Below are 27,092 nucleotides of genomic sequence, written 5' to 3' on the forward strand. Positions count from 1 at the left end.
GTATTATGAGAGGGGTGACTTATTGAAGCCAGAATAAAATGATTTAGGGGGCACCAAACAAAGTTAACCCACAAAGAACATCATAGTAAGGATAGAATACAAGGTCATGACTAAAATTATATACTCAGAATTTTGTAGAAAGAAAGGCTTTCCTGTACAGATAGTAAAGGGAGGGCGGAGTCCTAGGTTTTCTAGTGCACTCAATACTCATCCTAGAACGCAGGGACAATGATCTGGAACAAGAACATATTCCAAATCATGGGGTTTTCGTAAATGTTTCACAAAATAGGTTTATGATTGAACAGGTGTGGAATGTGATGAATTAAACAAAACTAAGCAGGTTTCCTTGATGCAAGTCTTCTCAGAGACCTTATTATGCAAGTATGCACTGTGAAACTCAGAAAGCTACATACAATGCAATGCTTCCCAAGTTTGTGACCCAGTATTAGACCACTGAACAAAAATAACCTCTATCTTCCTAGTTACATAATTAAATACTTCCATCCAAAACATAAAGTTTGACTTTTCCCAGTTAAAATAGCTTGAGCTTGATGGCTTTCAATTCAAAGACTAAAGAATTTGTTTCTCATAAACACAGGGAAGCTATTTTTACCACCACTCCCGCAATAGGACAGTTTCTGTGATAATTACCACGATTCTCTATCTCTACATTCCTAAAAGCTATAAAACTTTGGTACCAAAACCAAAGTTGCTATTGGTATGTGTCAAAGAAACATTCTCTGGCATAAATAAGAAAGAGAAAGATAATAAAAACAAAGAATAAATTAAATTCTATTTATTCCTAGTTAAAAATATTCACTATAATCCTGAATACCACTGTTCTTCAGTATACCAACCAAGTTAAATACCCATCAGTTCTTTTAATTCATATTATATCTAAATTTTTCTTATATTGACTTAGTGGACTTTACAAAAAGAAAATTTCATTAATTTGAACTTTCTCATTTGGAATTTTCATTATGCAGATAGGGTTAAGCTAAAAGATACATTATTAATTAAAAATCTGTTTGAAGGGGGGTGCCTTTGGCCTACCCCAATTCCATCTTCCTGCCCATACAAATCCTGGGAGGCAGTAGGTAACCGCCCAAGTTGGGTCCCTGCCCTCACAAGGTGGGAAAAGCTTCCTTAAAAATGTAGCTTAAGATGTGTGTTTAAGAGGTCATTTTACTTCAGAGGTTACAGAGCAGAAAAGACACAGAAGCTTTAAGCAGCATAATGTACCCAGTGAACTCTGAATACTTTCAGCGACACTCCAAGTGCATCTGACGTAGGGCATGAGCAATTCCTGGCAGCAGTCATAGCGTGGAGTATCCCATACACTGGGCAAAGAAAGAAGCTGGAGTTTTGCCAAACCATGGGCAATGGAAAGCCACTGAAAGTGGATTTGATGGGGGAGACGGACGGGAAGGAGCAGAACAAATATTTTAATAGACCAGGTGAAGAATGGAGAGGAGGGGATGATTATCATTATACTTATTACACAAAGAAATATTTGCAGATAACATGGCATCTAAGATGCAGGGATAAGGAACCCTTTCTCTGCCAAGTCATTTAGATATTTATAACATTATTCACAGGCCATAAAGAACTATCGACTGAAAAATGAGCCTGCTATACATTTACTGAATGTCGAGCCCTGCCTGCAGTTGCCTTGGCAGGGACAACCAAATGACTTTGTGGGACTTACATGTCCTGGGGGACATTCTCCACCCCGAATCTGGGCAGATTACAGTAAGACACATTCACAAAACACTACAAGACAGTCCCTAATGAAGATCAGTTACAAGGAGTAGAGATAATAATCTGTCATAGTTTTATGTTTCCAATTTTGTTTATCTTAGGTAGAAATTAACATTTCTTGAGCATCTCCCTCTGCTAAAAGGGAGATAGAACAAATGCGTGTATGGGATGAGGAAAATACTGTCTTATAATTACAAATAACTGAGCAGACAAAAATGATTTAATCTCATTCACTCCTAGAGGAGGTAACTGCTACATCTTCTGTTTTATTATTGTTTATTAGTTCATTAGTTCTCTACCTCAGTATTTAAGCTTTTCTAAAACTCAGCATAACATGGTACTTTCTAGTTGCAATCCTCATTGTAAAAGCAGAAACCAGCTTTGAGTGGTTTGGATAAGAAGTATAAATCAGAAAATCAAAGGTCCTACACAAATTACATTTTACTGCCATTAAATTATAAAATGGAGACCAGGAGAAGCACCTGGCTCCCGCCTTCGGATCAGCGCGGTGCGCCGGCTGCAGCGCGCCAGCCGTGGCGGCCATTGGAGGGTGAACCAACGGCAAAAGGAAGACCTTTCTCTCTGTCTCTCTCTCTCACTATCCACTCTGCCTGTCCACAAAAAAAAATAAAATAAAATAAAATAAAATAAAAAATAAAAAAAAATAAAGTGATAACTAGTAAAAACTGACTTGCAAAAAATTACTTCAAACATACCAAAAAACCTAGATTACAACACATAAAAGTAAAATTGAGACTTTTACATGGAAATCTTGAAAATGGGCCTTAATCAGGAATTTTTATACTTCTGTAATATTTTTTTGTCTTATTTCATTATTTCTGTTGTGCCTTTGAGGAATTCTATCAATTGTACAATTCTGACTGGTGCTGTAAGTTATGTTTTATGCTTTACTTGGGTTTTAGAAACTGATGCTAAGTAATAGATACATGCTATTAGAATTCAGAGAAAGGTTGCTTCTGTAGGTAAGCCAGGTTTTCAGTAAATAACTGAAGGGTTGAGGTTCACTGTAAAGTTTTCCCAAAAAAATGCATTTCATTCCCAGACTTTAAACTAGAGAAGTATTTGAGGATTATATATCATCTTGATTTGTGACAATTTATTAAAAAAAATTTTAAAGACTTAATTATTCATTTGAAAGGCAGAGTTATGTGGGGGGGAGCAGAGAAAGAGATCAATCTTCTATCCGCTGGTTCACTTCCCAGATGGCCACAATGGCTGGTCTAGGCTGAAGCCAGGAGTTTTATCCGGGTCTCCAATGTGGGTGCATGGACCCAAGAACTTGGACCATCTTCTGTTGCTTTCCCGGGCACATCAGCAGGCAGCTGGATTGGAGCAGCCAGGAATTGAACGTGCACCCAAAATGGCATGGCAGTGTCGTATGCGGCAGCTTAACCCACTATGCCAAAATGCCGGCCTGAAAAGCCAGAATCTTAAACCTATTCATACAACTAGGTTCAAATTCATTTTTAGATATTTATCAAGAAAAAAAGAGCTATATATTTATCTGAATAATAAAAAGTTGCTACTTGCTATCCCAATCAAGCTTTTTTTAATAAAAAAAAAAAGCTGCATTCTTCAACAAAATAATCAAAGCAAGTAACCAGCATCTAAAGGACATCATTTCAGACTATAATTACACTCAGTGAACATCAGTTATACGTACACACAGGAAATCTCATTCTATTCCCATGCAGTGCATGCAGCTAAATAGAGTGTGTGAAAAGCAACCTGCTTTACATTGCTTAGCACTTAAGAGTTCAGTAAGTTCAAAGGAAATATTAACTGTTAATAGAAAAGGTGGTTAGCTGTGGAAAAGAGATCCTGGCAAATCCATCATAATGAAACAGCAATGAAGGAACATACTGATTACCTCATTATTCTATCACCTATTGTTGTTCCTCTGATATTAAATCTAGTGAAGGGAACACAATAACTAAAGTCACTCAAAAATTTCAAAGAACCAAATATATAAAACATTACGGTCACGATTATTTTTTATCAATCATTTTAATTAAAAAAATGTATTTCCCTTTGTGACTTAAGGCATTCTATGAGAATATGTCATTCAACCTAAAATGCATTTAAAAATTAAAGAAACAGAAACACTCACTGTAGACAGATTGAAGGAAGACATAGTACTTACTCCCTTTTATCTTTTAAATCAATCAGAACCTAACCCAGTCACAGAGTGTGGTAACTATAATGACTCACTATGAATACCATCCACTGGAACACCTACATTATACTCCTCAACGGCTGAGCTGATTCACTTAGCTTAACTGCAAGATACAGAACAAGCAAGCAAATAACAGGGCTTTTAACTCCCCAGGAACCTTCTTCTTTCTCTTTGATTATTCTTCTTTCCCTGCAATTTTCTTTAATAAAGATGAAACTGGAAAGAGTGATTATAAGGATGACTGAATAGATGCTGGCAAATTTACAGTACAAAGAATTTTCACTTTAAAAACAAAGGCCATGTTCCAGTGTCCAGATTAGGTAGATAAAGCCAAATTTCTACTTAAATCATTTTTAAGGTTATTAATGGGTAATATAGGATTAGTATCCTTATTCTTTAGGGAAAAAACTGTTAGACCACCTGAACTGAGGCTATAACTAAAAACTATTTAAAATTATGTGAAGACTTCTTCACAAAGCTTATTGACTTCAGTACTTGCCCTTTAGAAAGTACTTTAGCTTTCCTCTAGGATTTACCAAGATGAAGCGCTACCAGACCATCATTCTATTTACTCTAAAATGAGTAAGGGATCATGAAGAGTGTTTTATATGAAGATCATCTAAATAGGAAAACTACCCATTCTCTTTCCATTCCAAGAGGGAATATTATTTTTCTAAATCCAGTATATAACATCACTAAGGTATATAACCAACTCATTTTATTTATTGAATACCATGATCAGAGAGTATGTTTGATTATTTTTTCCAATTATTTTCTATTTCTTGCCCTAGACAAAGTTAAAAGGGCACCCAATTACGTCATAATTCAAAGACTTCATTATCTGAGACTCTGGATTTCTGTCAGAAGCATCTTCTCATACAGACTATCACTTTGTTTTTCTCTATAAAACTGATTTACTGGAGAGTAGGAATCAGCCAATGATGGCTCATGCGCTATGCCTTGGCCAGTTGCTGTTCTGTTGTAATGACCCTTAGGCTAAGAACCATTTTACCTTTTTCAAACAGTTAAATTTTAAATGGTTATGTAATAGCTACAAAAAAGCCTCCACTTAAGTTCTTGCCCCTTTAGGGAAACAGAAGCTGACCTCTGCTATAGTATCTCAGTAATATTCAGACACTAGCTATAGTTAATGAGAAGAGCATTCCATTTTAAAATATCTACATTAGTTGTTAAGGCCTTTATTTTCCAAAATGTTTCCTTCTCATGCTTGATCTTAGCCCAGAAGTGAAAACATGGGTCATATGTATTTAACTAAATTATAAGAATGTAAATATTAGCCGGCGCCGTGGCTCAATAGGCTAATCCTCCACCTTGCGGCGCCGGCACACCGGGTTCTAGTCCCGGTTGGGACACCGGATTCTGTCCCAGTTGCCCCTCTTCCAGGCCAGCCCTCTGCTATGGCCAGGGAGTGCAGTGGAGGATGGCCCAGGTGCTTGGGCCCTGCACCCCATGGGAGACCAGGAAAAGCACCTGGCTCCTGGCTCCTGCCATCGGATCAGCGCGGTGCGCCGGCTGCAGCGGCGGCCATTGGAGGGTGAACCAACGGCAAAGGAAGACCTTTCTCTCTCTGTCTCTCTCTCTCACTGTCCACTCTGCCTGTCAAAAAAAAAAAAAAAAAAAAAAAAAAAAGAATGTAAATATTCTTCTGCCTTTCAATGGAGTCAGTTTATTTAAAGGTAAGATTTTTATTATTATTTTGTTTACTACAATGCCCTATAAAATGAATAACAGGACAAACTTAAGGCCAAATACCCAAACTACATGTTCAAAATGTTAAGTAATACTAAATTTTTAGAAGGCAGAGAAGCAGGGGCCAGTATGTGGCACAAGTTAAGCTGTCGCCTGAAAACCAGCATCCCACACTGGAGCACCAGCTTTAGTCCAGGCTGTTCTATTTCGGGTCCAGCTCTCTGTTCACATGCCTGGGAAAGCAGCAAAAGATGGTCCAAATCCTGGGGCTCCTGCCACCCACATGGGAGGCCTGGACAGAGTCGGCTCTTGACTTTGGGCTGGCCCAGCCATGATGGTGGTTGAGGCCATTTGGGGATGGAAGATCTCTCTCTGTATTTCCCTCTCTACCTTTCAAATAAATAAATCCTAAAAAAAAGAAAAAAGGCAGAAAAGCAAATGTAGACCTGGAATAATTTCAAGTCTTGATTTAATCGTGAGAATATGAATTCAAGAGTATATGCCGAGGTGGGATCAGTCCAGGCTGTTGCCCCTGATTAGCAATCTCCTTCAAGATTCTGTTAAGTTCAATTCAGTATCCAGGTTTCCTGAGTCAATAAGCGTATTGGGTATCAATTTTATAGCAGCCCCAAACCCTAGGAGAATCTCTCAAACATAAATCGTCTAAGTATTATGAAAATGGTAAGAAAATAATAAAGCTTTGCAGAACAATATTATCATTTCTATACTGTATAAGGCCTACATTCTCACCAAGTTCTCTTTTTCTCATTTACATTATACTAGTGTTTAAAAAAAAAAAAACAAAACAGGGGTCTGCATTGTGACATAACAGGCAATGATGCTGTCTGTAGCACATGCATCACATATGGCCACAGGTTCCTGTCTAGGATGCTACACTTTCTATCCAGCTCCCTGCTAGTGTACCTGGGAAAGCAGTGGAAGATGACCAGTGCTTGGGCCCCAGCACCCACATGGGAGACCTGGAAGCAGCTACCGGCTCCTGGCTTCAGACTAGCCCAGCTCTGGCCATTGCGGCCATTTGGGAAGTGAACCAGTAGATGTAAGATCCCTCTCTGTCTCTCCCTAACTCTCTCAAATAAATTAAATGAATCTGGAAAAAAAAAAAAAAAAACCATAGATCTACAACATACAAAACCACTGCTGAGCACTTCACTTTCTTCAGCTATAAGCAGGCTTGGCAAAAAATGTTATAATTAGCCTTAAAAGGTACTGCTAAATGATTATATATTGTCTAATATCCATTAAAATATGTACAATCTTATTTAAACAAATAAACCTCCAAAGTGATATGGTACACTTTAGAAACTGGATACTTAATTTCAAAAAATTGTGACCAAAGTATCATGTTCTGCTATTTAAAAATAGAAAAACACAGACATGCTCACTTTTACATATAGAAGAAGGTCATAAATGTATACACTTAATTAATTATAGAATCCAGCTCTTTAATCTGGGTTTTGCAAACCATCAGCTTGATTTTCAAACTATGCCTGCTAACTGTATCTGCAAACATTAAGAGGTAATGAAGTTTTAAGAGTCTCCCTCTGGGTATAAAAAGAAAGGGAATGGAGTGTTTTACTTGTCTAAAATACATATTAAGAATGCTAAGGATTAACAGGAGTCAGGGAAAGAATATGTTTCATTAGTCTCTAAGTACAAATATAGGAAACATAAACACTTCCCAAATATGACTAAAGGAAGATACATACTCTTTCATAGTTTAAAAAAAAAAAAGGAAGAGTCCTTGTTGTGGCATAGGCAGTTGGGCTGCTGCCTTTGACACCAGCATCCCACATAGGCTCTGGTTTGGGACTCAGCTGCTCCCTTTCTGATCCAGCTCCTTGTTATGCGCCTGGGAAAGTAGCTGAAGATTACTCAAGTTCTTGGGCCCCTGTATCCATGTGAGAGACCCGGAGGAAGCTTCTTGCTTCAGCAAGGCACACCCCTAGCCATTGTAACCATTTGGGCAGTGAACCAACAGGTGGAAGATGTCTCTCTGTCTTTCCCACTCTCTGTCTCTGTAACTCTGTCTTTCAAATAAATAATAAATCTTAAAAAAAAAAAAAAGGAAAGCAGTTTCACTGAACGGCAAGTTACACTGCTAAGGATTTTTCCTTATTCTCTTTCAGTCTTCATCCCTAGAGCCATTCTTATTATAATTCCTTTTTAAATCTTAAGTTGCCACACAGAATACACAGGCTGTTTAATACAGCCATCATTTAATGCTTTCAAATGTGAGCTAGATCCTATGACTGACAAATATTTTTAAATGTATACAAGAATTCCAATTATTTATAGCCATATTTTATAGTCATTAAGTAATGTACATGAAGAAACACTGCTGTTGTGTGGTGAAATCAGGATTCAAATCATTATGCTCTTTTCCATTTGCAACACTACCACTCATTAATAGCAAATTTGTTCATTATATTTTCAGTTAACAAAAATGTCAGAATATTTCATAAGCATCAGTAGATTGAACAAATATGTAAAGTGCTTCAAATAGAACCTCACACCTGTGTGAACTAGTATTTTTAAAACTAAATTTTCAGCAATGAAACAATTTATAGTGAGATATGATGTCACTTAATTGTATAAAGATTACTATAAGTATGCAAACAATATATATTGATTTACTTAATCTCTCAAAATATACCTTTGGATTATGTAAAATGAAAAACGAGAAAACTACATGAACATGTTAGCAATGCTTTCTTGTAGCTACAATATTTGTTATTTGGTGTAACTTTTCATTTTCTAATTTTGAGTCACTTAATAGGAGACACCAAAGAAGAAAATATGTTCTTAAAAAGAGAATTACTATCACACTACTTTAATCCAGGGCCAATAGGAAAGCAGAAAAATAAGCTTAAAATAAAAACAAACTAGATAAAGTTCAGGATACCCAAGGCTACCTGACAGCACCTGCTAAGTAAGTGCTATCGGAGATTCCCAACATCCATTTCTCTCGACCTGGAGTTGAGAAGCAAGCCCCAGTGCTTTCTCCCTGTTTAACGAACAGCTTGTTCAAAGAATGCAATATGTGAAAACATTTACAATTTTTAAAATCTGTAGGCTTTTACAACTGAGATACCCTTACAAGGAAGCAAATGTCAAAAATGGAGAGACTCCTTTTTGAGACTTCAAACAGACCACTTTGAAATATATCTTTTACAGTTCACGATTATTAAAAATTTACCAACCTATCACCAGGTCCTGCTCGATACCTTGCACCTGGGATCAGGACTGGGTCATCATCACTATCATCTGTGTCCTGAAGAGCAGCGTCCCTGGCTGATGTTTCCTCATGAGCTGAAGGCTCGATGGCTTCTGTTTGGGCCTGAGGCTCAGCATTGGTGTTATTTGGATTGGAAGTACTCTCAGTGCTAGTCTGATCTGAAGTTTCTGGTTCCTTGCCTTTTGCAGACAAAGAGGATTCTTCTGGAACCTCACAGGGGCTATCAAGATTGAGGTTATTCCTTTCTCCTGAGTTGGAATCCAATGGCTCAGCTGTAAATGTATCTGATTGTGCTGTCAGAAATTAAAGTAGAAATAGCTGGTCATGAGGGCAACATTAATTATTTAAACTAACTAAGGCAATGAGTGACGTTTTTCTACTACGATATCTCTCTATATGGAGAAGGAAAATTCCACAACGTATCTATTAAGAAATGGCCTCCAGGTCTGGACACATTAACTAGATTAAAACATCTTATTTTCCCACATACACAGCTAATATCTCAAGACAGAAAGACAACTCACCTTTATCTGTACTGTTCTCATCTAGGTTTTCTGCAGATGTGCCTTCTTGACTTTTTGTCACATGTTCTGTTGATTCTTCAAAAGCTACAGGAATAAGCCAAGCCATCATTAAATCGAGTTTTTTAATAAAACGAGTACCAACTTAATACTACTACAGCTTTCCTATAAATAAAGGATTCTTAACATTTTCTGGGTCATAGAAATATGTAACATTCAGACAAAACCTCTCCCTAGTATGATTTAAATGCGTATTTAAATACACCATTGTATAAACACTAACAGGAATGAGGGGCCTGCTGCCTTTCCCCCAAGGTTAGGCATCAAACTTCATCAACTCTTGCTTCAGATTATCCTCACAGCTGTCATTGCTTACCTTGTTTTTTCCTAAGCTTTCCAGAATCTGAACTTAAAATGGAATCTATTTCTACCTCTTTATCATGCATTTGGTACAATCTGAACTACCATGAATAAAATAGTAAAGCTGACCCTACCAAAAATTCTGTTTGGCACTGAAAATACTTAATTCTGGGGTTTAAGTGGAAGATCCATGAGGGAATCAATCTTTTTTATTCCTAACTTGACCTGTGCTTACCAAACAGTCGTTTTAGACACATGTAACTTTAAACTGTTATAGTGAGGTACCTATTCATGTAATAAGAAAATAGAATGAATGTGTTCCTTCATTTATCAAGCATTTATAAAACATCTACTATACTCTAGTCTCAGTGCTAGGCAATGAATTTTAAATAACTAATGGTTACATAAATATTCTATTGGAAAAGGGTTGTGAAAATTGGCCTAAACGGTACTTCATGCATCAATATAGATTCTTAACCTGTTCATATTTTATTCCCCTCCCCCTGTCAATAAAACACCGATACTCTGAAGAATCAAGACAAATTCTTTGGATTTCACTGGTAAGTACAAAAATGCTGAAGACAATTCCAACTAACATTTACATTTCACACACTAACAGTATAACTACCTATGCTGGCCACTGGGTCCACACAGTGCACTGCTTCACTGTGTCTCCTCATTTTAACTGTTAAGGTCCCTCCCTCCCTTTTGTATCTGCAACTGCTTATCAAGTACTAACTGGATTATAGAGGCCAAAATAAACAACAAAAACACAGAATTGGAGGGAACAGGAAAGTAGGTAGGTATAACATGGGAGTCTTATAAAGACAAAAGCAAAATGACACCTTACTTGTATCATTATCGCCTTCTGGTGATGGCCCTGAGCTCTGTGGGGCCAGGGATTCCTCCTGACCCTCAGATTTGCAATGGCTCCCATTTCCTCTAGAACTGGAGGCTGTACTGCTCCTATTATGAAAACAAGATAAGCAGTCCCACAAAGAAGTTAATACACATAAAATTTTGGAATAATTTCTCTATTTTTATGACTAGGCAGGGATCAAAAGATCCAGAATATAAAAAGTACGGTTTGTCATTTTAATATTACTTGCAAAGATCATTTTTAAAATTTGATAAATATATATATATATTTTTGACAGGCAGAGCAGATAGTGAGAGAGAGAGAGACAGAGAGAAAGGTCTTCCTTTTGCCGTTGGTTCACCCTCCAGTGGCCACCACGTCTGGTGCGCTGCGGCTGGCGCACCGCGCTGATCCAATGGCAGGAGCCAGGTACCTCTCCTGGTCTCCCATGGGGTGCATGGCCCAAGCACTTGGGCCATCCTCCACTGCACTCCCTGGCCACAGCAGAGAGCTGGCCTGGAAGAGGGGCAACCGGGACAGAATCCGTCGCCCCGACCGGGACTAGAACCTGGTGTGCTGGTGCCGCAAGGTGGAGGATTAGCCTATTGAGCCGTGGCGCCGGCCCAATATAAATATTCTAACATACTTTAATCTACAAAAGGAGATATAAAAATATAAAAGGACAGCTTCACTTTGTTGATGCTTCTTTTATCTAATATGTATCTCCACATGTCCCTACTGAATTTTAACTAAATTATATTATCTCCCTTCTTCTTCTCACTGGATAAGTCATCATATCCAAATTCTTAGTAGTTTTAGACTGATCATATATGACCTTTTATTAGACTTTGTCATTCAAGACTATTAAAATTATTACTTAAACCTAAAACTGTCCATTACTTTGGCCTTTGGAACTGCCCCTTGTGGATCACTTCCATTCTGGTCTGTTGCTCAAATACAGCAAGTGGCTGAGTGCCATGGCTGTGCAGAGTAAAAGGTACTGTTTTCTGTTTCAGTTGTAACACTAACCTAATGATTACCATAGTTTTGCTAGCATTTCTAGCTACCAGAATCCTAGGACAAATTATATAAATAATTGTCAATGAGTATTCTATGACAAATAATGGCATATATAAGGACTGAGTGAGACAAAAGAAAATGTATAACCACCTGACTGAAATTAGAATTCATAGAAATGCGACAATCCCTTAAATTTAGAATAAATGTTGGGGCCGGTGTTGTGGTGTAGCAGATAAAGCTGTAGCCTTTGACACCGGCATCCCAAATGGATGCCAGTTTGAGGATCAGCTGCTCCAATTAGGATCTAGCTCCCTGCTAATGGCCTGGGAAGAGAAGCAGAAAATGGCCCAAGTGTTTGGGGCCCTGCTACCCATGTGTGAGAACCAGATGAAGCTCCTGGCCTCTAGCTTCAGCCCAGGCACCCTAGCCATTGCGGTCACCAGGGGAGTAAACCAGATGGCTGGAAAATCTCTTCCCCCCCACTCTAACTTTTTCAAATCAATAAATCTTAATAAAAAAGAAGAAATATGAACAAGAAAAATAAACTTGTTATATAAAAACTTAATTATAGACAAATACCAGTGATTCAGTAGACTATACAAGTTATCATGGATGTCTTTGGCCAGTATTTTATAAAAACTCCCATAGGCTAATGCAAAAGAACATGCACATATAATGTATTATTTTAAATAAGAATGCATATCTAATATATGAAAAGAAAAATATCAAAAGGGTAATGAACCACTGTTAAGTGTCATCTCAGTAGAATTTTTTTTTCAATTTATTTTATTTATTTGAAAGGTAGAATTACAGAGAGAAAGAGACAGAGAGACAAAGGTCCTCCATTTGTTGGTTCACTCCCCCAAATGGCCACAAGGGCCGGGGCTGGGCCAATGCCAAGCCAGAAGCCAGGAAGCTCTTCTGGGTTTCCCACATGGGTGCAGGGACCCAAGCACCTGGGCCATCCTCTGCTTTCCCAGGCCATAGCAGAGAGCTGGATCAGAAGAGGAACAGCCAGGATACGAACTGGTGCCCATAAGAGATGCTGGCACTGCAGGCAGAAGCTTAACCTACTATGCCACAGCACTGGCCCACCTCACCCCCCCCACTTTTTTTTTTGCAATGAACACATATTTTTTCTTAACCAGAAAGAAGTATACATAGATATTTTGATAAAGAGAAGCAAATTTGAAAAATAAATCTTTTTTTGATTGAGAATTAGTATACAGGAATAAGTGAAATGTTCACTGTATAACATTTGACACTTAAATATTAGAGGGCCATTAATGGAAAAGACATGTAGCAAATATATTTAGCACACGTTTAATATGCATTTTAAATCACAATTTTTTACATAAAGCATAGAAAAGAAAGCATAGGAAAGAAAAGACATGAGATCACAGTCTGAGAGCAAAAAGCAAGACTACCATAAATAAACTCAAAAACCAACATCAAACTGAAACATATTTGCAACAAATGAAAGACAAACTTTACTATCTTCAATTATTTATGTAATAAACAAGTAGCTCTAATAAATCAAAAAGAAAAAGATAACACCATGGTGGAAAACTGGAAAAGTATTGGTGGCTCAATTTACAAAAGATGATCGTTAACAAGTAATACTTATTTTATTTTGAGCCTATCATGTGCCAGTTCATGCACACAATCTATGTACTTCTGCATGAACCACCTGAACCGTCATGAGAAACATTTAAAGTGGCTTCTACTAAATAAGCACATTCTCAGGAGAGAAAACAAATTCAGGGAGGCTGTTTCAACAGCTTGTTCAAGCCAGAATTCAAGCTATTAGGTTTTTATATTGAGTCACCTGTTATCAAAGAAACTAAATAGCATACTAAGTTCCACACTGGAATAGGTTAAAAAAAAAAAAAGATGACAGGATTTTTTGAAATTTTTTACAATGAATATTAAACACTTTCATATTCAGCAAAATGGTAATTTTATTCACACAAAAAATAAGAATGAAAAAATATAATTCATGGTCAATTTTCAGAGAAGCCAACAGTGTCATTTAAAAGAAAAGGACTAATAATTTCTTCAAAAAATACTCAGATGGCAGTCAGCACTTTCTGTATAGAAAAGAGATAGTGATTAAGTATAACAACCTCCTGTCAATGTTAAATCATGCATAATGAAAAAATGGCCATGGGTGTCACGATTTTGAAATGTAAAGGTCAAATACTAGAACACATAAGGAAATCATACTGACTACATCTTCAAAAGTCCCCGGAACATAGAAAATTTCAGGAATATCTGAAACTTGCATTTATTCAAAGATTTTAGGATAAAATAAACACAGACATAAACACAAGTGGAAACCAGTGAATCTGAATAAATAAAATATTATCCTGTATCAATCTATAATTAATAACATACACCTTTATATTACTTATACATAAAACATGAGATAATAATTAATGTATCGAATATTAAAACTGCTATAAATTAACATAACTATATAATAAGAACATACTATATTGTCAGTATAATGATTCATATTAACATGTTACTAATGTAAATTTAAGTCAAATTCTTAGCTTGTTCTATCAAGAATAGAAGAAGCTCACATAACTTGAATGCTTTACAATATTACATTCAGCTAAATAAATGAGCTTAAGATACAGAAGCATCATTAAAGAGAACCTATACAACCATTAAAGTTCAACTTTACCAGTATTTATAAAGACAGTCATCACAGCCTTTTTTGGTAAAAAATGGTAAACACATTCACTGCCCAGTTGTAGGGAAATTGTTAAATAAATCAAGGTACACCTACTTGATGGACTTTCATCCAGCTAGTACAATAATATTAAAACTAAGTAGCACATGGCTAACGCTGCAGCTCACTAGGCTAATCCTCTAACCTGCAGTGCCAGCACCCCGGGTTCTAGTCCCGGTTGGGGCGCCGGATTCTGTCCAGCTCTCTGCTGTGGCCTGGGAGTACAGTGGAGGATGGCCCAAGTGCTTGGGCCCTGCACCAGAATGGGAGACACGGAGGAGGAGCCTGGCTCCTGGCTTCAGATTGGCGTGGTGTGCCAGTTGCAGCACGCCGGCCATAGTGCCCACTTGGGGGGTGGACCAATGGAAAAAGGAAGACCTTTCTCTCTGTCTCTCTCTCTCACTGTCTAACTCTGCCTGTCAAAAAAAAAAAAAAAAAAAAAAAAAAAAAAAAAAAAAACCAAAAACTAAGTAGCATAAAGTTAAGTCAAAAAAATTTAGGAGAAAATAGAGCATATTCAGAAGGATTAAATTAATGTTCTAAAATTCAAAAACACAAATTATACATATACATACACCTAAACATAGGACCATAAAAAGTTTTAAAATGTTAGGTTTGTTACTTTTGCATTGTCACCTGGCTTTTAATTCTCTTTTGCATTTTCTATCAGAAGGAATATCAAGATGAACAACATCAGCATCATTTGTAAAGTTTTTAGAAATGCAAATTCCCAGATCCCAACTGAAACCTAATTCAGAGGGTGCTGTCCAGAAATTTGCGTTTAACAAACTCTTTCAAGTGATTTTCAACCACATGACAGCTCAAGAACCAAAGCATTATAGCAAAACAAAACACAAAGATGATAAAGTGCTAAAAATGAACATCAAATAAAATCCTACAACATTGCTAAGTACATCTTTACAAAAATATTAACTTACCATTCATCTGTAAAGTTCAGTTTTATTGTGCTTGTAGTTGTTCCTTCTGTGCTGTAGTGCAAACTTAAAACTGGTTCACCTGTCCCTGGTTTGGGGCTCAGCTTTTCATTATTGTTATCTGAAAATTGTGTTTAAAACATTTGAAAACGTCTCTGAAATCAGTAAAAAGATGACATTTCCTAAAATTTATGTAACTTAACTTAGGTTGCCCTTTTCATAGTTCTTTTTTGCATCTGTTATGGTTCTCACTTAAAGATCAAAGGCAAGTGATAAAGAAAAATTGTATTTCCTAGTAGCAGTGTATCAAATTCTAGCTTTGTGGACATGACTGATTCAGACGAAACCATATGCATTGAGAACCGAAGCATATTAATATACAATGATATACATTATAAACTGGTATCTTACTTAGATGGAATGCCCATGATACCATTCTTCAGTTACTAGAACATCAATAGTAACGAACATAGGCACCCAGAGAAACATTAAGGGTGCCACAAGAAAGTTGCTCAGGAAAACCCCTGTGACAATTCAATTCTATCAGAGTCTCTCAAATTCAAGAATTACAGCCTGCATTCTATGGAAAGGAAAGGAGGATTTATTTTTGCTTTGATATTTGCTAAAACTCTCTTGGTTGTAAGATCAGACCATGTATTTTGGTATATTTCAGATTCTAAGGAATTTATTTCTTAACTGTGGAAATGGCAATTTTATCTTAAGACTCTATAGGCAATGTCCATGATATATACCAATAATTTCAAAATGGCAAATAAATATTGGATTGATACAAACTATTCCAAGTTATCCTCCCATAGATTGTACAGATATTCAAAAATAAAATTAAACAGAACTTTATAATTTTTTTCCTTTCATGATGAATTAACAGCTTGGGAAAACATCAAAATAAATAGATAATACAAAAGAGACACAAAAGTACGTAACATTTCTGCCATTTGCTTGAAGAAAACACTTCAGTGTTATAATACTAACATTCTAGACACTAAAGACTGATATGATACTACTAAAAATACACTACTTGTCTTGAAATATAAAACAGTATTACCCAAATTACTGAGGATTTTTATTAGGTCCACTTCAGACATTCTACTTACTACAAGAGAATCTCATATAATTAGAGCTCTGGTTTCTATTTTATGAACAGACAATTAACATGATTTCTGATACCAGAGGACTACAGCAGAAAGGAAAAAAGTACTCTCCAAGAGACTTAGAAGCAAGCTGACAACAAAGCTCAGGAAAATCAATTCTTAATGCCTTTAACTCCTAACTCATGAGAAATCCTATCATGCAAAATTAATTCCAATTTGAAAATAACGGAATGAATTATAAAGCAGGTATCACAAATGCTAAAAACCACTTTGTGTTTATATTGTTTTTGTTATGACCATGGACTTGACATAAACAGTTGCTGGAAATAAATCAACAGCCCATTATTACCTTTAAAGATTCAGTATTACATTCAGTGTTTTGATTCTGATAAAATGGACCTGTAGCTTAAATAAAATTATCAAGAATGGAACTTGTAAAACATCTGTCCTACTCTTGACCATCTTTGCAAAATTTCCTATTAGCTACACATTTGAACACACAAATTGCCCCATTCTTCTTCCAATACGTTGCTGAGATCTTTGTGCCACTGATGCTAAAGACACTGTTCATCTTTAGGATTCTGGAATTAGTGGAGCCAGACAGCAACAGAAGGGGATGACCAAGGGAACTCAGAGGTTGGTGCTAGTTCATCTATTCTCTCTTAGAACATTTTAAGGTATTTTACTGTTTTTCACTTATTGTAAAGATGGCATGGAAAACAAAAGCATATATGATAGAAATGAAGGACTGAATTTCTTAGATCTAACTTGAAATAGAAGAATAACTTGTAAGAAGCCTTATAGAATTTAAATGCCATATTTCTCTCTAGAAGAAAATTAAAGACACAGTTTTGGATATTTATATTCTATGACTACAGGAATGTAACAAATAAAGAGCTATTAAGAGGTCAGAACAGTATAGGAAACATTTGAACTTATACAGCTAACCCCCTACTCCTCAAAAAGCTCCCTTAGATTATACTGATAATTGAAGTTTTCTTCCTAAGATATTTCTATGAAGTTATTTAATCTATCAGGAATGTGATCTATGTTTATAAATCTTATGAAACATAGCCGCATTCATTTCATCATAATTATTCTTGATAGTTCTTAGTAAGTTCAACCTTGTATAAAGTTGACACATCACTATTAAAACAGAATGGACTCTTCTGTTATAAAAACTTTAGCCTCCTGAGCCTAGTTATTTCCTTTATAACTTGCACATAAACACTATCTCTGGCAGAAAACTACACAATACAGAGCCTGGTTTCTTTTCATGTAGTATTTACGAGACTGATATATCCAAGTTTTAGAATTCATTTACTGAGGGTGCCATTGTAGCAGATAAAGTTGATGCCTGTGACACCAGTACCCTTTATGGGGGCGGATGAGTCACGGCTGCTCCACTTCTGATCCAGCTCCCTGCTAATGTTCCTTGAAAAGCAGCAGAAGATGGCCCAAGTGCTTGGGTCCCTGCACCCATGTGAGAAACTGCGAACAAGCTCCTGCACCCTGCCTGGCCCAGGCCCAGCCCCAGCGGCCATTTGGGGAGTGAACCAGCAGATGGAAGGAAGACCTCTCTCACTCTAACTTTGCCTTTCAAATAAAAAAAAATAACTCTAACAATGACAAAAAAAGAATTCATTTCCTAGACTTGTTCTATTCTACTCCTTATACACAACATATTTCCCCAGGGATGTGGAGTCCTGAGCTACCAATGAATGAATTTCCATTTATTTCTGATACAGTGCATAATTTAAGTGTTAAACATCTAAGAAAAAACATTCTAGTTTAAAGAACTATTTTTTTAATTCTTCCACTAGTTGAAAAAAAATCTGTACACATTTACATTTCCCCTAAGTTATTCTATTTAAGTTGGATAAGCAAATGCTTCTAAAATCTGTATTTTGGGGGACAAGTGTTTGGCCTAGTAGTTAAGATACCAGTTAAGACTGCACTGCACGTTGGAGAGCTAGAGTTTGAGTTCTGCAAATGTGGACCCTGGGAAGCAGCAGACATGGCTAAAGTCACTGAGTCTCTGCTACCCATCTGGGAGACCTCGAATGAGTTTCTACCTCCTTGCTTCAAGCAGAGCCAGGGGCCAATGCAGGCACATGGGGAATAAACTAGTAGATGGGAGCTTCTTTTCTATCTCTGTATCTCATATTAAAAAAAAAAAGTTTAATTTACTTGTATCCTCCTTTATTTAATCTACTTTCATGGTTTCAATTAGCATCTATATACAGAAAATTTCCAAACCGATCTAAAGCTTCGTGAAGTTGTAGCACCAAAATGGAGTCACTTAAGCCAAACTAATAAAATGCATTTGGGTGACCATAAAGGAGAGGCTCTCATGCACACATGGCTATGCTAAAAGCTATTAGAAGGACTCTGAAAACAACCTTGCATAAATGCCACTGAAACCTCACACAAAGAATTCTATGAAGACATCTGCTCAGCAACTTCCTATTCAACTTTGGACCAATGCTATCCTTGTTACTCATCCTTGTAGTCAAAGAAACAATTTATATAACCCCCATTTTACCTTTAAAAACCACTATCTTTTTTAACCTCTGTGAATACTGCTTATGATCCAAAATAGTACACATACTTCAGGTTGCAATCTTCTATTAATTCTCAAAATCAGAGATTCTTAGAAAGCCACTTTTTTTTTAGGTTGACACCATACAATCAACAGCTCATCCTGTCTTCCATTTAGCTGTCTCAAACAGACAATTCAAACAACTGAGCTCATGATCTCTATCTACTTCTACACATCCTCTCCCACAATTTATTCCTTAGGGTTTTCTATTTAAATAATTAACCACCCACTGTGCTCAATCAAAAAGTGGGTGTTAACCTTGAAGTGGCAGGAAAAGTCACCTGCTGATCTCTATCTACCAGTATCTCCCCAAAGCACTACAAATAAATGTATAATTTAAGTAAAAACAGTGTATTTGCTACATGAGTGGAGACTGAAGATACGTGGCAAGAGAGCACACCGAAGAAGCTGAGCTCAATAACAACCTGTGCTCCCAATGACCAACCCAGACCCACAAAAGAACTCACTTCTGAAAGACCCAGACAACTCCCTCTGGGCCCCACCTCCTAACAGCTCCATCATGGGGAGGTGACCAGATGATCTCTGTTCCATATGCATCAATATGTCCCTTCCAGTTTTATGCCATGCACAGAGCAGCATGAGGTCCTCAACAGAAGCCAGACATAAACTAGCACCTCTCTAGTTTCTGGAACCATGAGCCCAAAAGAAGCTGCTTTCCTTTATGAACTGTTCAGTTTCAGGTATTCCATTAGAGCAACAAAAAACAGACTGAAAACATCCATCAACTACAACACCTAAAAAGAAATCTCATATATGTTCTTTCCCCCCAAATCTGCTATTTTTGCAGAAATCTCAGTTAATGAATCGCTATCTGTAACTGTCAGGACACCTCATCATTCTCTCATTCATTTCTAGTCAGTCTCAATGTATCATTAATTCTACCTCTCAAATATTTTAAAAATCTGTTGACATTTCTCATCACTATTCTTAGTTTGGATCCCTCATGCTCTCTCATCTAGAGAGATGATTATTACAATAGCCATTTACAAGCTCTAGCTGTTCTCAACCTTACTCCGTCTTGCATTCAATCATCAAATGGTACCAAAATTATCAGTCCAATATATAAATCTACCATGTTTCTCCCAAGCTGAAAAAAATTTCTACAGCTCACCACAGCTGAAGAATTAATTCACTTACTCAAAAAATAGTTTGCCAAATAACTGGTATGATTTTAGGCACTGAATATTTAACAGAGAATATGGAAAGAGGCAGATATTAAACAATCCCCCAAATATGTAATACAAATATAATGTTGGAAAATAAGTCATAAAGAAAGAAAAAGGGGGAGAACTCTTGTAGACTGGGAGATCATATTATTTTTTAGTAATGATCTAAGTAAGATTTGAAGGCTGAGTCAGAAGTTCCCCAGTGGAAAAGCATGTGGCTAGAGGGAACAGTGTATACAAAAGATTTGAGAAGCAAAGGAGTTAAGAGTGCTAGTGGAACTGAAAGTAGGCCTATGTGAAAAGAACTTAGTGAGGAAACAGTTGTCTGGAATGATGTTAGCAAGATAAGGTCAGGTCACATCAGGCTTGTAAGCCAAAGCATGGATTTGGAATGTTTAGACAGATTAAAGATACAACTATATCCACATTTTAAAAAGTTTTTCTCTGGCTGATGGCTGAAAATAGAGAACAGCCCGAACTGATTTAAGATCAGTTAAGAGGTTATTATACAGGCCGGCGCTGTGGTGTAGAGAGTTAAAACCTAGGCCTGCAGCGCCAGCATCCCATATGGATGGCAGTTCAAGTCCTGACTCCTCCTCTTCTGATCTAGCTCTCTGCTATAGCCTGGGAAAGCTGTAGAAGATGGGCCAAGTGTTTGGGTCCCTGCATCCATGTATGAGACCTAGAAGAAGCTCCTGGCTTCAGATCAGTGCAGTTCCAGCTGTTGAGGCCATTTGGGGAGTGAACCAGTGGACAGAAGACCCCTCTCTTTCTACCTCTTTCTGTAACTTTGTCTTTCAAATGATTAAATCTTTTTTTAAAAAAAGAGGTTATTATAGGGCCAGAGTTTTGATGTAGTAGGTAAAGCCACCTTCTGCAACAGCAGCATCCAAAATGGGTGCTGGTTCGAGTCCCTGTTGCCCCACTTCTGATCCAGCTCCCTGCTAATGTGCCTGGGAATGCTTTGGAAGATGGCCCAAGTCCTTGGGCCCCTACACCCATGCAGGAGATCCAGAAGTTGTTCCTGGCTCATAGCTTCAGACTGTCCCAGCTTCAGCCATTGTGGGCATTTTAGGAGTGAACCCGTGGATGGAAGCTCGCACTCTCCCTGTGAACTCTCTTTCAAATAAATACATAAATCTTAAAAAAAAAAAAAAAGAGGTAATTACATTAGTTCAGAAGAGACAGAAACAGGCAGTCTCTCTTAACTTTCATAGAAGTTATTTTTAGGTAATAGAAGCCTGTCACATGAAGTCCCCGGGACTTTATAAGACATAATCCCACTGAACAAAATGGCATTTAAAAAATTCTGGATTTAAATAAACTGAAATATTTTCCACCACTGGAATGTTTCTGCTCAGAGGTCTTATTATAAAATACTTCATGATGATCTATTTTGATGTAGCTTCTGCCAAACCCACTCAATATTTGAGTTCTTACATACCATCTCTACTTACATGGCACAAAAAGGTTTATCATACTACACATGGCCAAAAATAAGGAATGAACCTCTTGAGTTTTGCTTCCAAACTACTCAACCCTAATAAATGACATCACCATTTTCCCAGGCACTGGGAGCTAATTTTGATTCTTCTCTTCCTCTTGTCTTCCATATCACTTGTAAATTAAGTAACAAGTTATTTATAATATTATACTATGTCACTGGACTCAATGTGAAATCTGGCTAAACATTCTCTAGTCATGATATACTAATCCAATATATGAGGGTCCTTCAAAAAGCTTATGGAAAGGCTATCGAGCTCCCTGTTAATGTGCCTGAGAAAGCAGCAGAGGATGGCCCACGTGCTTGGACCCTTGCACCCATATGGGAGGCCTGGAAGAAGCTCCTGGCTCCTGGTCTCGGTCTGGCCCAGTCCTGGCCACTGGGGCCTTCTGGGTAGTGAACGAGTGGATGGAAGACTTCTCTGTCTTTCCCTGTTTTTGACTCCACCTTTCAAATAAATAACTAAATCTTTAAAAAAAAAAGTCTGTGGAAAATGAAATTAAAATAGAAGTTTATTCTGAATGGAAAAACAATTTGAAATCCATGTATTTTTTTTCATGACACATTTTCCATGAACTTCAATTTTGAAGACTCCTGTGTATGATGTGTAACAGTATTTATTTTTAAAGTAATTATTCCCTAGTGTTAATATCTTAACAATAAATGAATAAAGAAAATAAATATGCCTGATTACTTAGATTTCAAGTTCATTTGCCCATCTTTCTTTTTTCCCTTTTTTTTTTCTAAGAACAAAAAACCTATGGCAATAGGTGTTACTTAAGGTCTACAAGGAATAATTTAAAATCAGAAGTAGTTTTCTAATTTGCCTTAAAATTAGTTTCCATTTATTACTGTAAGAATGCAGTTAAAATTCGATTCCATGCCAAACAGGTATTACACAGCAATATTTCAACATTACTACTGACCAATAAGTCATCCTACACAGATGAACTTTTACCCAAACGAATCTTATAGCTTTAGTGCTATTTTTAAAATTTTTTACAGAAATATTTGTAAAATCTGATAACCATCAACCTTTTTGAATAGAGAAAAATGAGTATTATTCTAAGTTATTATTATAGGCTTAACGTTACTAAGATTACTTATCATACTGGGTCATAATATATTTAGAAAACCTCAGGGAATTCCGAAGCAAGATTTTAGTAAGCCATTTTGTCCTGATTTTAAATGGTTCATTTTAGTTTTCTACAGTCTTCCTTTTTCCATCCTAATTTTCAGATGCCCCTTTGGTCAGAATACCTTCCTCTTCTTTTTGCTTTGCCTAATATGACAGTAATGAGGCCTGATAAATACGTAACCTATCTCAACAGGCTGTACTGAAGGCATTCAGGCCAATCCTATACCGTTCCTAATTCAAAAACTACAGTGGAAATGCAAACACCCTCTGACTGGCAGCTTTCAAGTTTATCTCTGGGATCCTAACTACATTTCGTATAGTTAAATATACCAGGAGTTAAACCACCAGGTAAATGAGACATAAAACCAAGTATCATCGGGGCTGGCATCATGGCATAGTGGGTAAAACTGCCACCCATCATACTAAAACCCCATATGAGTGCCGGTTTGTGTCTCAGTTTCTCCATTTCCCATCCAGCTCCCTGGTAAGGGCCTGAGAAAACCAATGGAAGATGGCCCAAGTGTCTGGGCTCTTGCCACCATGTGGGAGACCCAGAAGAGGCTCCTGATTCCTGGCTTCAGCGTGGCCCAGCCCTGACTGTTGCTGCCACCTGAGGAGTGAATCAGCAGATGGAAGATCTTTCTCTGTCTCTCCCTCTCTCTCTGTAACTCTTCCAAAAATAAAAACAGATATTAAGAAAAACCAGAAACAGCAACCATCATTACCATAGCAATCCTGTAATCTACAATATTACTATGTTCAAACAACCAGTGAGGTATAAGGATGACCGCTAATCTCAAACTCAGTGTCACAGTTTCATGACAAACTTAAACAATGGATACAGTTTAAATCCATTACAATATTGTTATGGGGAACAAATCCAAAGTGGGCATAAATGGCCAAAAATAATAATTAATTTAGCTTACACAGAAAATAACTTGTATAGGCCAAGAAGGCCGTTTGTGTGCAAAACTACCTAGGATATTTTAGTTCATCAAACACTGACTTTAAGACCACAATCAAAATGGAATGCTATAAGAAAGCGAGAGTGAGCTTTGTTTATGCATTGCAATAAAACTATGGATGGATGGGCATAGCGCATCTCCTGTTGCACGCACCCTGTTGCTCGTCAAGTGACATGGATCCGAGCTGTTTGTTAACCACAGAAGAAGGAGAATCTGAAACAAAAATGAGATTTCAACTTAAAAGTAAGCAGCAGAAAACTGCACAGCAATGTCATGATCATCTCTAAGCTTAAGAAACAAATATATAAGGTAGGGAATGGAAGTAAGTACTCTGGTGTATTTCCCAAGCAGTGAGTAAGCAGGGCCATGTGCTTAAAATGTTATTTCAGGCAAGCATTTAGCAATTTTGAATGAGAAAACATTCTACTTTCATGCATACACCTTTTATCAAGTTCATTTAGCACAAGCACAAGTACAAGATAGATACATTAGAAATGGGGAATTTCCTTCACTAAGCAGAAGACTTCTTTGCCCTTCTCAAATTTCCTTTCCAGATTCTTTTTTTTTTTTTTTTTTTTTTTTTTTTTTTTTTTTTTTTTTGACAGGCAGAGTGGACAGTGAGAGAGAGAGACAGAGAGAGAAAGGTCTTCCTTTTGCCGCTGGTTCACCCTCCAATGGCCGCCGCTGCAGCCGGCGCACCGCGCTGATCCTGGCAGGAGCCAGGAGCCAGGTGCTTTTCCTGGTCTCCCATGGGGTGCAGGGCCCAAGCACCTGGGCCATCCTCCACTGCACTCCCTGGCCATAGCAGAGAGCTGGCCTGGAAGAGGGGCAACCGGGACAGAATCCGGCGCCCCGACCGGGACTAGAACCCGGTGTGCCGGCGCCGCAAGGTGGAGGATTAGCCTATTGAGCCACGGCGCCGGCTCTCCTTTCCAGATTCTTAAGGAAACTTTCACTCTGCCTTGGAGGACTCAAAGCATGAAATGAGAGGCTCATTCCAATTTGCGAGATGTCTGCTGCACTGTGAGCTGAACAAGGTGCTCAAGTCAAGATGTTAGACAAAGGAAACAATTCAATGAAGGAATTGCCATTACAGAAACATATATAACTTTTAAAACTCTATGGTATATTGTGCAACTGAGACTGTATCATGTCATGAAGTCTTAGGTTTCTTTAGAGGTATTTGGTGGGGAAACAAAGAGAGGCAAGGAGAATGTTTAGTGGTCTGGGCTTTACATTTTCAATACTTTATAGCTTCAAGTAGAATAGTTTTGCTTTTATCTTTTGGATATACTGGCTTACTTTCTAAGAATTTGTTTTATAAGTGGGTTTACTGATTGAAGAATCTTGGTATAAAGGAAGGTAGTATGATAAAAGATTGTCTGGAGTTACCTTTGATTCTAAACCTATACTGATAATAATTAGCAACATTTTTAGGTATAAACTTCTCCTTTCTCTCTGATCAGCCTAGGAACTTAATAACTGAAGCAAGGCATTGGGGAATACAGTTTAAGCGTCTCTAATATAAAAAGCGAAAATCTAAAATGCCCCAAAATCTAAAACTTTGAGTACCAACATGACACTACAAGTAGAATTCCACAACTGGTATCCTGTGACAGGCTACAATCAAAACACAATTACACTAAAAGTATTATATAAAATTATCTTCAGACTGTGTATAAGGTATATTGAAACATTAAATGAATTTTGTGCTTAGATGTGGGCCTCATCCCCAAGATATTTTTATCACATTTATGCAAATATTACAAAATCCAAAAACACCTGAAAGCTGAAACACCCTGATTTCAAGCATTCTGGATAAAATACTGAACCTGTAGAAGGAAGTGGCTCCTTCTAATTCCTGGTTTAGGTCCCAGCGTTCCAGTGGGGTACAGTAAAAGAGAAAATACAGGTAATAAGCATAGCTCTCCCTCAAATGTAAAAATAATTTCTTAGTTTCTAATATCTTACAGTTCTCAGCAAATATTGTTAATAAAATAACTTTGGTATATCACCAGTTTCAGCTCACAATGGCAATTCATCCTGCCAACACCCAAATGGGTATTTTAAGGAAAGTCTGTTTTTACTAGATGGCTAAAAAAAGTTTCCATTATATCCTGAATTCACACCAATTTTATATTATTTGACTACTTGCTCCACTTTTAATTACAGCCATTTGAGAATATTTTGTAAGTGGATTTTGATAAAGTATGATCACTTAGTAATAGCTTTTACTTATCCTAACTTATCACCTCTTCATCACAAAATTTAAACACTAAAAACAAAGTTGATACAATGGCATCTTAAGCAGTTTCCCAAGCTATTCATGCTTTACTTTCCTTTTTAAAAATTCTATTTATCCATTTCAGAGTTAGATTCAATACTATGCTCTATTTTGTTTTTGAAGACCAAATTAAGCTGCTCTTTACAAACAGGATTACATTATTTAAAGAAAATTAGAATATGTCAATGAAATAAATATTAGAAAAAAATCCTGGAAAGTATCATATTTTTCGCCCTTTTAGCTTTGTAATCCATATCATGCTCCTCTCATTTAGTAAGAGCCCTAAAAATATTATAAACTCTCCAAGAAATCTTCTCTTCAAATATTTAACTTTTGGGGCTGGCGCTGTGGCACAGCTGGCTAAGCTGCCATCTGCAATGCCAACAACCTGTATGGACGCCGGTTCCAGTTCTAGTTGTTTCACTTCCAATCCGACTCCCTGCTAATGGACCTGAGAAAGCAGCAGAAGATGACCTAAGTCCTCGCGACCCTGCACCCTTTTAGAAGACCTTGAAGAAGATTCTGGCTTTGGCCTGGCCCAGACCCGGTTGTTGCATCCATTTGGGGAGTGAACCAGCAGATGGCAGATCTCGGTCTCTCCTCTCTCTTTCTCTCTGTGACTCTTTCAAATAAATCTTTAAAAAATCTTTCAAGTTTTTCATAACTATTATGGGATGTAAAATTTTACTAAAATAATGTGTACCTTACTTGATTTTTCACGTAAAATTCAGGAAAGAGTATGTCACTGAAAATATACAGTGATGAAGATGTAGGAGCATGCTAACATCTCTACAAAACTATTTTCAAATTCTTGAAGAATTTAAAATATTTAAATTTGTGTTAAGACAAAAGGATAGTATTAAACTACAAAGATTTTCCTTTCTGACTTTACAAGCTGGCACAGATTTAGATGATTTCTGGGATATTATTTGACTAAT

The 27,092-nt window shown here is 37.1% G+C and overlaps 1 protein-coding gene and 1 long non-coding RNA gene across 27 annotated transcripts in view; one reads left to right on the plus strand and one right to left on the minus strand.

The window, feature by feature from the left end:
- Nucleotides 1-27,092, minus strand: part of DCAF6 (DDB1 and CUL4 associated factor 6) — a 127,125-nt gene that overhangs the window by 25,749 nt on the left and 74,284 nt on the right. For 12 of the 26 annotated variants that reach the window (XM_070077388.1, XM_070077387.1, XM_070077396.1 and 9 more), the window contains 6 exons: nucleotides 24,024-24,083; nucleotides 15,366-15,483; nucleotides 10,659-10,774; nucleotides 9,452-9,535; nucleotides 8,893-9,220; nucleotides 3,653-3,694 (listed from right to left, as the gene is read on the minus strand). In XM_070077388.1, coding sequence (XP_069933489.1) covers nucleotides 3,653-3,694; nucleotides 8,893-9,220; nucleotides 9,452-9,535; nucleotides 10,659-10,774; nucleotides 15,366-15,483; nucleotides 24,024-24,083 — 748 coding nt within the window. The remainder of the gene's footprint in view (nucleotides 1-3,652; nucleotides 3,695-8,892; nucleotides 9,221-9,451; nucleotides 9,536-10,658; nucleotides 10,775-15,365; nucleotides 15,484-24,023; nucleotides 24,084-27,092) is intronic. The other 14 variants (XM_070077391.1, XM_070077382.1, XM_070077384.1 and 11 more) reach the window with 3 other exon arrangements.
- Nucleotides 1-27,092, plus strand: part of LOC138850505 (uncharacterized) — a 40,922-nt gene that overhangs the window by 8,199 nt on the left and 5,631 nt on the right. Inside the window, exon 2 of the long non-coding RNA XR_011390324.1 lies at nucleotides 1-27,092. This exon is cut by the window's right edge and continues 5,631 nt beyond it. This is a non-coding gene — a long non-coding RNA (uncharacterized lncRNA).

This window comes from Oryctolagus cuniculus, chromosome 7 (assembly GCF_964237555.1).
Source record: "Oryctolagus cuniculus chromosome 7, mOryCun1.1, whole genome shotgun sequence".
In the NCBI taxonomy this organism is placed as follows: Eukaryota; Metazoa; Chordata; class Mammalia; order Lagomorpha; family Leporidae; genus Oryctolagus; species Oryctolagus cuniculus.